The following is a 14966-nucleotide window of genomic DNA, read 5'->3' as shown; positions in this document are numbered from 1 at the left end:
AACTTTCACATGGAACATCAAAAATTCCCCACTCAAAGCCTATTTTGAAGGAAATTGGATTCTCTACAACTTTGTCTCTCACAAGCCAGGGCTAGAAATGCTTCATTTGAGAGTTATAGTACAAAAGATTACAGGTCATTTTCAAGCATCCTTCAAAAGCAGTTTTTTTGCAAAGAGGATATGATCAAGATAAAAGCTCCAAATGAGAAATATGTTCCAAAGTGGCTTGTAGAGGACATCTTGAGGTTTCCAAAAAGTACTAGAACTCCCTCATAGCTTAAAAATTGAGTGAGATATGATTGATCAAAGTTGGGTGATTTTTGAAGGCAAAATGTGAAATAAGAAGGTTCAAATTGGATTTCTTGCAAATAGGCCCATACTTTTATGACTTAAATTTGGCCCACAAGTTATCCAAAACATATGACACGAATTATCTCATTTTATTTGATTTTACACAATTTTATTTCATTTAAAATTGATTTTTAATGATTTAAATAAATGGGAAATCAAATTATTTTGGGTAGAAAATATATTTTGGCCAATTCCAAACAACATTAATGGCAAAATATATCTAATTTTCGTGCATAAATCAAATGGAGAAGATTGATACAATATTTGCCAAATATGGTAACTTATGAATCAAGAATAAAGTGAATTTTCTCAAACATGGCAAAGTTGGATTTAGTGATCATTGGGCTTCAAATTCTTGACCTAATACAAGCCTATAAGTATTTGAAGTTGTGCACATGAATAGGGGTTGGAACATTCTGGTCAGAGGTAGAGCATCAAGAACCAAATTTCTCCAAGAAAACTCAATTTCGGTTTAGTAAATTGGAGAGGTTTCAAAGGGATTAGAGCATTGCAATACGTTTGAGGGATCACTCTGAAGCTATCTGGATACTTACTCCGCATCAACACCCCCAGATTACTCTCCAACTAACCGAGGTATGTCCTTTTAAAGTTATGTCGATTAGGATAATTCATGCGCATCCATAGCAAATTGGTTGAATATTCTGGTTATTCTTGGTCTACTTGGTGTTTCTGGTTGTTTTAATTATGGTTTGTATGTTTAAATTGTGAATTGCCATTGTTACACGAATTAGGGTTCTTGGGGTCAAATTGGGGCTTTGCCGTTAGAAGTAAAATTAGGTCACAATAGGAGCGTGGTTAGGTTCGTGTAAGGGAGACGGAGAGATCTGATAGGTCGCGCCATGTTTATATGTTGGGATGTGCAAATCGTTATTTTCCAGGTCTGGTTGCTATGAACAATTTCGTAGCAAAGTCGTAGCTAATCTTTGCAGGTTTTGCAGTTCTGTTGGGGACGATGATGAGCTGTCATCATGGGGTTCGTCAATTTTGAATCGCGCGCGCGTTTTTCATTTAGGGGTATTTGTCCTTCGTATATTGTTTAGAGCGCGTATATATTTCAGATGGCAAACTTGGCTCAGTTGGTAAAGGGGTAACGTGTGTGTGTCAAAGGACGAGGGTTCGATCCCTCGCTCCTAGATTATATTTTTTATGAAGCATTAGTTCAGTGATCCTGTGTACCACAGTCTATGCGCCCTATTATAAGTCCCCAAATCTGGGCCATAGAACCACTAGCCACATAGATCCAACGCACCTGGGACCTGATGTCTATAACATAAACCCTCAAAACTGCCACACTGAATCTAAATCCTAATTAATTTAAATAATTTTAATTATTTATTTTGGTTTTAGTTGAAATATCTTTTTTAATATATATATTAATTATATAATAATTATTTTTTAATAAAATAAATATATAATGATTATATTAAGAATTTTAATTTGTTGTTCGTGCCGATTAAATCGATTAATCGCTATGGTCAACAATAATTTTAATTAAAATGCTATTTAATTAAAATACAAATTAAATTATATTCGATTAAATGGTTGCAACTATCTTATTAGTTGTGATGATTAATCCTTTCTTTTTTTCTAATTTCAAATTTGTTATTCTTTTTAATCGAATCAATCGATTGCGAGGGGTAACAATGCAAATCAATTCATAAAATTATTAAAAAATACCTTAATTCGTTATTAGTAATAATCAAATCAATTGATTAAAATTGGTAACGATACAATTTCAAATCTGTTAACTATGTCGATTGAATCTATTGATCGTTGCGGTTAATAGTGCTAAATCAAATCAGGGTTGTACGCCCAAACCTCAAAACACTTTTCAAACCTTTCAAAACCTCAATATCAAACTACGGATTTTCATCCTTATTCAAAACTACGATAGGTCATTCAAAAGCCTCCAATACCATATCAAATCAAATTTCAAACTCAAAGGGCGTACAACCCGTTCCCCGAACTACATTGACTCTGATCCTCCATAAGGAGGTACATAGGCACTTGGCAACAAGGCGAGTCCCCTTCCCTCTAAATCTCATTTTTCCCGATTCGTTCCCTTTACTTACTTAACCCTCGAAAGCATAGACCTTACCTTAATACTCTTAGCCATAAAACTGTTGACCTTAGATTCAAAGCCATAGGAAAGGGTTGAGGGTGCCTAACACCTTCCCTCGACCTGAATATAGTATCTTACCCTGATCTCTATACTGCGTAGGGTTTCCTATTCGCCCTTCAGAATAGGCGGCGACTCTAAAAATCAAATTTTTTAGGCAGGTTGCTACACCGGAGTTTAGAGAAAGTGCACTTGAATTGGTGGATTATACCATTGTAAAGGAGTTGAAAGAAGATATTATTAAGGTGTTATGAATCACAACATTATGCACGAAAAATGTCTCATCTTCAAGACCATAAATGAGAATGGATGTTCAAAAGTTATTGTCACCATAAATGGTTAAAAGATGTTACAACAAAAAGTTTTAGAGACCAATTTAGTTATTGTCACCAATTTAGTTAATCAAATTTAAATTTATAAACCAATTTAAACTTTTAAAATTGTTTAACTAAAATATTTTTTTAAAATTTCAAATAAAAGCTAATAAAAAGAAAAAAAAATTGAACTTCCGATCATCTAATAGTAAGCTTTAGAGAAAAAATTATACAATTGCTTAAATGCGCGCGTACACACACGTACGTTTTACGAATAAATTATTTTAAACAGCAACACAAAGGTGTTGCACGTCATAAAAACATACATAAATCAATCATGTTCCGTTACACGGATTTCCATAAAAATTAAAGTAAACATTTTAATTTACATGGGATGTTACACGACATCCAAAACACATCTGATAACTTACCTGCGATGTTACACGACATCCAAAACACATCTGAATAGCAACACAACGGAATATGATTAAAATATTTAATCCAACATATAAGTAAATATGTCGTTGATCTCATAAAACTCTTTTCAACTTCAATCAACATAAATAAGAGAGTTATGAATGTTCTACTCTCAACAACATAAAACATAAATTCAACAAATGATCGACAAAGTAAATAACATAAAACAGTTCACATCCCAATGTTACATGATCAAAGCAAGACCCTTCAAGAAAATAAACAACACTAAATAGAAGACACTTCAAGAGCTATCCTTCCACTTACTTCAGCAACGCTACTCTTGAGTATCTGCATGTTACCCACGTGGAGACAACATTTAAACATAAGGGACGAGTAATCATGATTAAATATAAAAGGCATAAGAGAAAAGTAAACTTCAACAATTATAGTCTACTATTCTACATCATCAATACAACATATACTCACACCTTCATTCATTATAAATAATTCACACAACATCTTTAAAACAACATTTACACAGTCATATCATACGCACAAGCATCATCACATCATAATTCAACAACAACCTTATGCAAATGTCACTTAGGATATTAAATGCAACAACACTGACACAATGCATGTGGTACGATAATATAAATACATAAATAACACTTCACTAGACCCCCCAGAGAAAAGATTAAGCTACTCACACTCGAACCATCACCATAAGAAATGAGGCCACAACATAATTTCGAACATAAGTTCAACAACTTGGATGCATGGACATCTCAACATGCACAACAACATCATCAACATAATATATGTGCACGCACACACATGCATACACACACAAGTATGTGTGTGTATGAACGTATGCATGTATGTATATGAATGTATGCATGTATGTATAAATGTGAGGTATGCTTTACATCAACTATCATTCATATACTACCGCAAGTAAATTAGATTTTAAAATACGGATGTATTAAGGTGGATCGATAATATTTTAGTAGAGAAGTGGACTGAGGAATTTGACAAGGGTCGACGATAGGGCCACGTGACAACAAAACTTGTGGAATCAATGAACTTTGTATTTAAAGGCATTAGATACCTATCAATAACCGCGTTGTTGAGAGAAACCTATTTTATATTGGGATCATAGCTCGCAATCAGAGGCGGAAAATGAAGTTCAATGTTACAAATTATTCAGTGAAAGCTGCATGAAAGTGATGAAGGAGGAAACTATCAAAGCTAGCACACATATTGTTACTTGCTTTGACCATCATAGATATACTTTCAGTGTAGAGGAGACAATATACCAAAATGAGGGAGGCCAAAGGAATAGTATCGGGTCGAACTACATGAAGGTTGATGCGATTTTTTAAAGTTGCAACTCTTCTATATGTCTTGTTCCCATGTCGTTGAGGAACGTTCAAGTGTTCGCCGGGATTCTTCCAAGCATTTATCCGCCGTTTACAAAGTCATAAACGTATTCGGTGTATACAACAATAGCTTTCTAGTGGTAGCAAAAGAGAAATATTGGCCTACATATCAAGGGGATTCTATTTGGCACAACAAAAATATGAAAAGGAAGTAAAAGGTTTACTCCAACAACACACACACTATAACCGAAATGGATACGACTACCAAAATGGAAAGATTGTGTGGTATATGTCGTCAACCCATACATGCTCTTCATGATATATATATATATATATATATATATATATATATATATATATATATATATATATATATATATATATATATATATATATATATATATATATATATATATATATATATATATATATATATATATATATAATAGCTTTTGATTACAACAAAACAAACATAAACACCCCTGAAACAACAACACAAACAACAAATAAAAGGACTTAACATCACAACATATCTAAGAGATTACAACAATCAGAACAATGTCATCTGGTGTAGACTTTATATGCCTAACATTGTCATCTTTAATTGACACTCACATACGCTGGATATCATCATTATCATTCGTAATATATATGTACGAAATAAGTCTCTTAATACTTCTTATTCTTTTACTATCATTAATCTCTCCGTCTAACCAAAGCTTCAAGTTGCTCGAAACTCCAGATGTTCTAAAAATGCATCTTCATCGAAGGCTTGATTCTCGAAAAACAAATATACCCATTTCTTTTACTAACCATGTTAGAACAAGTGAAAAAAAGATTAAGATGAAAATGAGAAGAGGTGTGAACTAAATGGTAGAAGACACACCTCTATTATACTAAAAAAAATCTACACCAGGAGTAAGATGAATTGGCGACTACTTCTAAGGATTATACACAGTCACCGATTCAATTGGCTAGTCATAGTGCAGTGGCCAATTCAATTGGCTTGGCTAGGGTTCTTATTTTTTAAACGGAACCGTCAATTAGATTGACATATATTATGTATTGTAATTTTTTGTTTTTGTTTAAAACATCAATATTTTGAAAATTATCGAGAAAGATTTATTATTTGAAATAATTTATTGAAAAATAGCTTTTTGAAAAAAAAATTGCATTTTCAAGCAATTAATTATTTATTCATAAACTTATCGGTCATAAATAAAAATAAAAATAAAATTGAGAAATTGTTTTTACTAAATTTAATAAAAAGATTCAATCAAATAATAAATAAATCGAATTGTTAAGCCCAATTATTTTTTCAATTCGTGATTCAAGAATCTTCCCTTACCAAACTGCTGCTGATGGTAAAATCTGAGTGAATAATTGCTTCTCCTTTTTCATCATCAACATCACCGAAGCTTCTGTTTTCAATTGTCGAATGATTGAGAAGAAGATTACTTAAAAAGTGAGTTGTTGAAAAAGGGTTCTTTCTATTCCACTTTCTACATCCAAACTCATCATCATTATCATGCCGTAACTATCTTTACACTATTACTGTAAGTATAATACCTAATCTTCATCATTTTTCCAGAGAAACTCCTTGTTTCTTAGTTTCTCTGGAAAATCGATTATGCATTTCAAGGTTCATGTTTGCTTTGATTGATGAATATTTTATGGATTGAGTCATTTGGTTAATTTTACTTTAAATATATGTTTATAATTATTATATGTAATTTGTCCAAAAATTGATCAAATAGAGCTGTATACACTATCCCATTTTTGGGGTCAACAACATTGCGGTGCAAGATTTACAAACTGTACGTTGAACCAAACAAGCATTAAGCGAACTTGAAAGATTTATTTAGAGAGTGGTGAAAGTAAATCAGAAAAATGGGATCTTTCATTGGTCATATTTTGCCAGGAACCTTGTTTCTTCTAGTTGGTTTATGGCATATATGGTGTGCCGTGGTGAGATATGTATCAAGTCCTAAGACATTCCGAGTTCGTGTATGGAATCCTGTACCAAGAGTTGATGGGAAGCTCAAGCACTTGGAACTCTATGTTATTTCAATTGGCGCTTTCATTGACTTGTGCGTTGAGCTTTTAGTTGCAACACAACTAAAGTTTTTTGTTGGTGGAGTCTTGAATTCCACTTACTTGATTAACTTTGAGCACTCGGGAATGCTTATCATGTTTCTTATCTTTGGTGTCGTTTCCCTGCTCTCAGAAAGAACAAGGTTAGGTGTTTCCGTTGTTGTTATGTTCTTGAACTTTTCCTGCCACAACTTTGCTTAATTTTGTTTTTTGTTTAAGATATAGCTTGTACATAAGAACTTATTCTTAAAGCACTTAATTGAGCCATTTTTCCTAACAGGGCTTAATTTGATCTTTATTATGTAGATATGTTTCCTTGCCAGAAGGTGCACTTTGTTTAATTGCTGCAACAGCATTCACTGCAGAGTATCTTCTGTTTTATTTTCACTCAACAATGCACAAAGGCCTAGAAGGCTATTACCATGTCCTCCTCGCATTCCTAATTGGTCTTTGTATATTATGTTCAATTGCTGGAGCACTTTTTCCCACCAGTTTCCCGGTCGATTTATGTAAGGGCATTGCCATAACACTGCAAGGAATCTGGTTCTATCTGACAGCCTTTGTTCTCTTTGGCCCTATGCTACCAGCTGGTTGTAGCATGAAGGATAACGTTGTCACGTGTCATTCGCATGAGAGCGAGGTTCGTGGTGAGTTGTTTGCCAATGCTCAGCTCTTTTTTGCAGTCCTCGCGGTTCATGTAGGAACTATAGTATCCTTTGGTTTTGCAGCTTCTAGATATGGAAATTTAGAAGAACTTGCTCCTAATTCAGGGTTTGATTAGAAGAACACTCATGTAGATTGTGATATTATGTTTCCAGTTTTTTTGGTAAATGTAATGTTGGAGTAAACAAGTGCTGTTTTGTGTGATGAAAAGATTTTTAGAAAGTCAAGTGTAAAGTTAATTTGCAAATTATTCATTTAGTTGGGATACAATTACTATGTAAACTTAAATAGTATGAGGAAATATCCATGATGGTGTATTCTTAAGTAGTTTAATTCTTTTAACACATTTTAAAAAATTACCATAATTTAATTGATTCTCCATATAGTTTTTTCAGTATAGAAGATAACTTCATGTGATAGAAGGATGCTTACCCTGAGCTTTAGGGGGGCGAATTACAACTTGTTTAGTAGCTGCAATGATGCAGATAAGTAGCTATTTGAGTTCCAACTTAAGATTTTTTACTTGAGGTTCGAACTTGAGATTTTAACTCAAGGTTTATTACACCTTTGTATTAATATATTTTTTACTTGATATTATTTTCTTACATAATATTAGTTTCTTATATAATTTTAAGCAAGCTTTACAAGGGCGCATACTCATGTTTGAATATTTAACATTTTCCTTATTCATATTTAAAGAGTAAAATTTTAGTCATTATCTATTAGATAAAAAAAATCTTACATTTTATTTGACCAACATATTTCAAGAAGCCTCTAATATATGCTAAACACCAACATATTTTAACAACTCAGAACACAAGATCAGACCAACTTAGTGAAGAGTAAATAGATGTTTTTAACTTGTGGAATTGATAACAAAATTATCCTATATTTCTTCACAAATCATGATACACGTAACATTTTTTAATAACTGACACGTCAATAATATCTGACTTGATATTCTTCTCTATTTGTCGACTACCCTTTTAGTCTTTCTTGTCAGTGATGTGTTCTCTCCATCCTGGAATCGTTATCGAAGGCTAGGAGAGTCTGGGGGAAATAAACTCCAGTGCTAAGAATAAGACCTCTTGTTCCATCAAAAAGTAACCAAAGCAATACTCCCTCCGTCCCACAATGAGTGACCCAATTGGAATAAAATGATGTCCCAAAATGAATGACCCATTTCAATTTCCAATACACTTTTTCCAGTTTTACCCTCTAATTAATAAAAATTTCATCATTTCCAATACATAATAAGGGTAGTATAGTAAAAATACTATTATCTCTCTTACTTTTAACCACTTTTCTTAATATGTGTGAAAAGGTGGGCTGGGTCACTCATTGTGGGACGGAGGGAGTAGTTGTTTTAGGAATCTTCTTTTCCTGCAAAATGAGAGATGCAAATGTCAATCTATTTTCTTCGACATCAGCAGCAGGTAATGAGGTTAATATAGATGGAGAATAGTGCAAATATAGTCTTAAAAACACTTTCTTTCAAGCTTGATGCTTTCAACAGAACATCATCTATAACATGCATGCTTTTTCCATTATAAGATTCTCAAATGTGTACTAACAGGAAGAATTCTTCGTAAAGATATCAAAACTTTCACACGGGAAAATAATAAAATACAACAATTGGAACTGAGTGCAGCATTCAGTTCAAAAAATTAACAATCCTTGGTTTTTCATGTCATAAAACGAAAAAAACAGATTTGGATCTACAGTCACGTTTTCACACATTCATCGCAGTAGCGGATTGCAGGCCGTCCTTTCAAAATTGGACGGCTCACATTTTATCTGTGTGATTTGACAAATAGTGCACAGTTGAAATATGCGGCGTCTGATTTTAATCAAACGACCTGCGACTTCAGAAAACGCAACTGCAAAGATTTGCAAACCATGAAAAACCTAAAGCTATTAGTTTTTGTTAACGGAAAGTTATCAACCTATATTTAAGGTTAGCTATAGTACGAAAGTTGGGGCATTTCTCTAGATTCTGATTTTGGACTTGTTTCTAGCTGGTGCCTTAATGATAGAGAGTGAATTATGAGTTAAATTAAGTTAGAATAATAATTTAGTAAGTTATTCATATTATTAGTTATTTTGTATTGTTATGGGCTCTTAGTAGTATATGGGCTTTTAGATTTAGGATCTATTATTAGTGTTATATAATGTAGTCTCTAGACACATTGGAAATCAATCAAAAGAAATCAAAGTTTATGTTTATCTTTTATTTTATTTACTCATTTTAGTGTTCTTCCCCTTTTCTAGTAGAAACCCTAGATTATTAGTTTGGTAGGAATAACTTCCTATCAATTGGTGCTTTCATCCATGTACTCAAATCCTTCTATGGATTATGCTTATTATACACCTTCATCTCATCAATGGAGCATTCCTCCTACCTATCCCTCACCCACACCACCACCTTCATTTCCATCATTCCCATGGGAACTCTTTACACCTTACTACACTCATGGATCTTCATCACCAAAATTTTATCTAAATCATGGATATTCACCTCATACACCTACCTCATATCCACCACCACCTAACTCATATTTATCCTATTCATCTTCTCATGATTCATACTACTACCCTAATTATTATCATCCACAACTTCAACCAACAAACTCCTCTTCTACAGTTTGTAATCAATATCAAACCCATTTTAAAAATAGAAGAGATTCTGATATGTATCTGCAAGTGACCCATCCCTCTTTTAAGAAAAACTCAAAAAGAAAATCTGCTTATCCTTGTTTTGAGAAAACAAAATTGGGGACGTCGTCATTGATTCATCGTGCACGAACCACAAAACCTTCTTCCTTTTATTCCTTCAAGCTACGAACCGCCTATGGCAACTACTTCGACCAAACCTGGAGTACCTCTGCTCTTCCAAATGGCTACGTTCGATTCCAGCAACAATCCTTTGATCGCAACTCACCCTTATCTTCATCTTTCAAACCCATCAACCACACCACAGTCAACGTCACCGCACTCGTCTCTTACTCTCAAAACCTCACCGTTCTCGCATCCTCCGTCCCCCCACAGACGAATCTCAGCCTCAGACCAGAACCACAGATGCTCGACTCAAAAACCGAACCTCCTGACAACAACTACCTCACGGTGGATGACTCCAACGAAGATCACGAAATCGTGGAGCTCGACTCCGTTGCGGAACATCTTCATTTCTGTGAGATTTGCGGGGAAGGTTTCAAGCACGACGGCAATCTCCGGATGCACATGCGAGTGCACGGGAACAAATTCAAGACACCTGAAGCATTGACGAAGCATTTAGACTACGACGACACACAGCGCAGTTCGAGGCGGTTCTCGTCTCCGTTTGAAGATGATGATGAACAACAACACGATGATATATGTTGTGGAGAGAATGAATTCCAAAGGTACACAAATAATCTGTTCTTAATTTTCGCCCATAAACTGTTTGTTAAAATACCCTTGACACCAACTTATGTGAACACCACTCTCTTACAAGAATTGAAAACAACAATTGTTGAGGGAGATGTGGAGAAGTTTTTGCTTTCAAAAATAAAAAAAGGAAAATTTGCTTCTCTTTGTCATCTGCAACAAATCTACAACTTCGCCTCAATTTCTTCTCAAATGCTCGAAACCAGCCACTCACTGCGAGTCTTTCGCGGTGTTCATTTCTCCATCTTTGGTTTCGACCCTCTCACTGAAACCATGATACGGTTCAAACTTGTGAATGGCGGTGGAATTGTTACGGGGAGGAACAGTGGGAATTGTACTCATGTTATTGTTGATAACCGTGTTTATGATGGCCTCGTGTGTTTTACTGCAAGAGATGAGGGAAAGACGCCGGTTACGGCTTTGTGGGTCGACCATAGTGCTGATATTGGAATGCCTGTTGATGTTACCTCAGTTATGTACCGACCGCTTAAAGATTTGAATGGAATTCCGGGTACAAAAGATTTGTTTGAGGCTTGGGTTAGGTCGTTGGATAAAAATGGGAAACCTTGTAAGCCGGATGCGGATTTGTTTAATCATAATCTTAGGACGAATCTTATATTAGGAGCTTCTGCTGCTGATTTGCTTGATTTGTTGGCTCATATGGAGCATTTTGATGTTTTGCCGAATACCGTGTCGTTTAATTTGGTTCTTAAGGCTATGCATCAGGTTGGGGAAATGCTTGTTGTTGAAAAACTTCTCAAACGGATGCTACAGTCAGGAAATGCAGCTGTCCTTGATGATGAATCATATGACTTGGTCATCAGAATGCTCTTTTCAACTGATCAGATTGACGGTGCGTTCAAATATATAGATTTCACTTTGAAACATGGTAACATGTTGTCAATAAATTTATTTATGAACTGTGTGAGGAGTTGTGTCAGCCAGGAAATAATTGATACATTGGTGGCAATAATTGAAAAGTGCAGGACAACAGATCAAAACAAAGCCATGTGCCCTTCCTGGAACTTGTGTATTTTTATAGCCGAGGTTGCAATTCGAGAGAATAATTGCAATTTAGCCTATTATGGTCTGGAGTTTATGGCCCGATGCATTGTTAAGGGTGAACGCGCAAGACCTCTTGTGTTGCTTTCTGTAGATGAAGGTTTAGTTGTGTCAGCTTTGTTACCTGCAGGTAGAACCTGTAATTCTGAGCTGTTAGGAGAAGCATGGGCTATTTTGGACTGCTCATTGTGTAAAGAGAAGGTACCTGCTAATTTTTTGTTACAAAAGGCTTACAGCAGACTTAACTTCAAGGATATGGAACTTGAAATCCCAAAGCTATTCATTGGAGGAATAATTTATGGATTTGGTAACTTGAAAGCAACTGCGGAGAACCGTCCACTAGTGACTCAAGATAAATTTCCTGTTATAATTGTTCAGTTTAAGCAATGGAATCCGGGAGTAATTTTAGAACCTTGAGGACAAGGTTCAAGTGGACCCGGCGGCAATGATAGAGAGTGAATTATGAGTTAAATTAAGTTAGAATAATAATTTAGTAAGTTATTCATATTATTAGTTATTTTGTATTGTTATGGGCTCTTAGTAGTATATGGGCTTTTAGATTTAGGATCTATTATTAGTGTTATATAATGTAGTCTCTAGACACATTGGAAATCAATCAAAAGAAATCAAAGTTTATGTTTATCTTTTATTTTATTTACTCATTTTAGTGTTCTTCCCCTTTTCTAGTAGAAACCCTAGATTATTAGTTTGGTAGGAATAACTTCCTATCACTTAAGCACATTAAATAAGAAAATTATAAGATAAAAGACATTTTTCCGAATGAAGGTAGTTTTCTAATATTGTTATATGACATAAAATGAAATAGCTCTCAAGAGTAATAGTTGAAGTTTGACTGCTTTCACTCCTAACTGCTTAAGTTATAGGGTTCTAGGTATAGAAGGCTGTGTAAGATAAGGCTGCCTAAAATAGAACAAAAGTAAGTCCAATCATTCCCTAGAACCTATCTCAATGGGAGGTTTGTAACACCAGAATGCCTTTATAGGTTTAGAGGAAAAATAGAGAAAAGAGATCAAATATTTCAAAATTAATAGAAAATAATGGGCTGGATAATTTAGTAGATGAATGAGCTAAATGCTAAAATGGAGAAGAAATGCACTGTAAAATAAAGATAAGCATAAAAACATGCACGCAACTAACTCAGCAAGATAGATAAATGGTGCAAAAAAGGAATGCAAATAATTTCTACAAGACAAATACTAGGTAATTGAGTAGAGATGAATTTGATATTCTAAAACAAAATAATACCTTTATGAGGGAAAAATTGGTCATGAAATGTTTGAATATTTTTACAGGCAGATGCAGTAAGCAAAGGCAAGCTGTTCTTCACGTCAAAGAAATCAGTTCCATTGATTGATAAATACTTTTGGCGAAAGCAAGAGAACTTTTCACCGGCTTCTCGTTGAAAATCAGACACAAGAGGTGAATTTCTAATCCAAACGTCCTCTGCTGTTTGTGTACCAGAACGTGCTAACTTCAATGCAGAGCTTTTTGTTGCCAAAAAAGCTGGTTTAAAATAAGTCACAAGTAACATACGTGAGTTTAGGACTAAGAATCTTTAATTTTAATCACACATAATATTTGCATATATTTGATCATGGCCATCAGTATCTTACAAAACATGTGATTCATATCTCTATTCAGTACAAATTTGGATACAATTGATACAAATCTCAATTGTTTATCTATTTCAAACATGAATCTCATACTGAATTCTGATTTATTATGATGACGAATCCTGATTCACTATGATGAATTCTGATTCACTCCAATCCAATGAATCACAACGGAACAAATCACAACCTAAAAACTTAGTGTGGTGAGCCACTATTTTTGTCAGCTATGTATAGCCAGCCACATTCCTTATGAATTGAATCTTAAATTATTTTCAGGTTCACCATTTGCCACCCACTTTTCTTATGCTTTGAATCTTAAAAATTTGAGAAAACAATTAACCAAAGAAATTTACCATTATACGGAGCTGCAAAGATAATGTTTGCTGGAAGCCCAATTCCAAAGCCAGCAAGAGTAACACCAACATTGAATCCAACGCCACAACCAGATCCAACATAGCCAACAACTTCAGGACCAAACCCAGGACCCCATCCAACACCACAACCTATTCCAAAACCCATTCCATAAAAGGCTCCATAAGTTGGATGAACAGGGTTCCATTTTTTATATCTTCTAAATAATCCTTTTATAATCATTACAACCTAAACAAGTGAAAACATTGCAGTTGTAAGTGATCAACAAACTAGCACACAACATGTTTGTTGAAATGACAATGAGAAACTTTCAGTCAAAGTACTAAACGAGTGAAGTTTTACTGAAATCACGTTTAGAAAATCGATTATGATAATCTATAATTTGAAACATACACGCGACTGAATATGAAATGGAAAGGGAATTGAGAAAACTTACGAGGGGAAATATGGAGTAAGTAGAAATTATAATTGAGTTTGGAAGAAGCGGAGAAAAAGGATTGGAGATTTTGAGCAGAAGCTAAATTGACAATGAAATTATAGAAAAATATCATTATCCATTCCGGTTACTATTGTAAAAGAAAACATAAAATATTTTGCTTTTCAGTTTTAACTTGATTATCTTAATTAAAAACATAATATTTGAATCAATTTTGCTTTTCAGTTTTTAAAATAGGTTTTAGAAAATTGTTTTAGAAAAGTGTTTTAAAAAAAAAACTATTAAAATATTTGTTTGGTAACATGACTTTTCAAAACTGTTTTTATAATGAGAAAATAAAAAAATTCATTTGGTCAACTATTTTTAAAAACAGTTTTAGAGATGTAAAAATAAAAAATCTATTTGATAATCTGATTTTAAAAAATTGGTTTTTAACTAATATAAATTGAAAAAGACTTTTATTAGTTAATAATCAAATTTTTAATAACTTATATTTAAATATACAAATGTACAATTTTATAATTAAATAAAATCGAGATAAAAACTTCTTATGATTAAATATATAATTTAATTCTTTTTTAGATTCGAGTTAATAACTTGTTCACACAAGATTTCATTATCAAAGTACTATAGCGTATATCAACATCTTCAACATTCATATCAAATTAAACCAAC

General features: G+C 33.7%; 2 protein-coding genes across 4 annotated transcripts; one reads left to right on the top strand and one right to left on the bottom strand.

Moving 5' to 3' along the window:
* The first annotated feature begins 5920 nt into the window (after positions 1-5920).
* Positions 5921-7688, top strand: LOC131624480 (uncharacterized). 3 transcript variants are annotated; one of them, XM_058895420.1, is made up of 3 exons: positions 5921-6160; positions 6362-6841; positions 7005-7688. In XM_058895420.1, exons 2-3 carry the CDS (start codon positions 6495-6497, stop codon positions 7477-7479), a joined length of 822 nt encoding a protein of 273 aa, XP_058751403.1. In that variant the 5' UTR covers positions 5921-6160; positions 6362-6494; the 3' UTR covers positions 7480-7688. The 3 variants fall into 3 exon arrangements, with proteins under 3 accessions (XP_058751403.1, XP_058751405.1, XP_058751404.1); XM_058895422.1 differs by having other exon boundaries at positions 5927-6069; XM_058895421.1 differs by lacking the exon at positions 5921-6160 and having other exon boundaries at positions 6194-6841.
* Positions 7689-8065: 377 nt separating this feature from the next.
* LOC131624481 (cadmium-induced protein AS8-like) lies at positions 8066-14423 on the bottom strand. Its single transcript, XM_058895424.1, has 4 exons — positions 14292-14423; positions 13837-14083; positions 13116-13373; positions 8066-8744 (listed from the first exon to the last, which is right to left on the bottom strand). Exons 2-4 carry the CDS (start codon positions 14075-14077, stop codon positions 8728-8730), a joined length of 516 nt encoding a protein of 171 aa, XP_058751407.1. The 5' UTR covers positions 14078-14083; positions 14292-14423; the 3' UTR covers positions 8066-8727.
* Between the last annotated feature and the right edge of the window lie 543 nt (positions 14424-14966).

Source organism: Vicia villosa, unplaced genomic scaffold (genome assembly GCF_029867415.1).
Source record: "Vicia villosa cultivar HV-30 ecotype Madison, WI unplaced genomic scaffold, Vvil1.0 ctg.000131F_1_1_1, whole genome shotgun sequence".
Lineage (NCBI taxonomy): Eukaryota > Viridiplantae > Streptophyta > Magnoliopsida > Fabales > Fabaceae > Vicia > Vicia villosa.
Note: the sequence above shows the minus strand (reverse complement) of the source record. Positions and strands in the feature narration are given on the sequence as shown.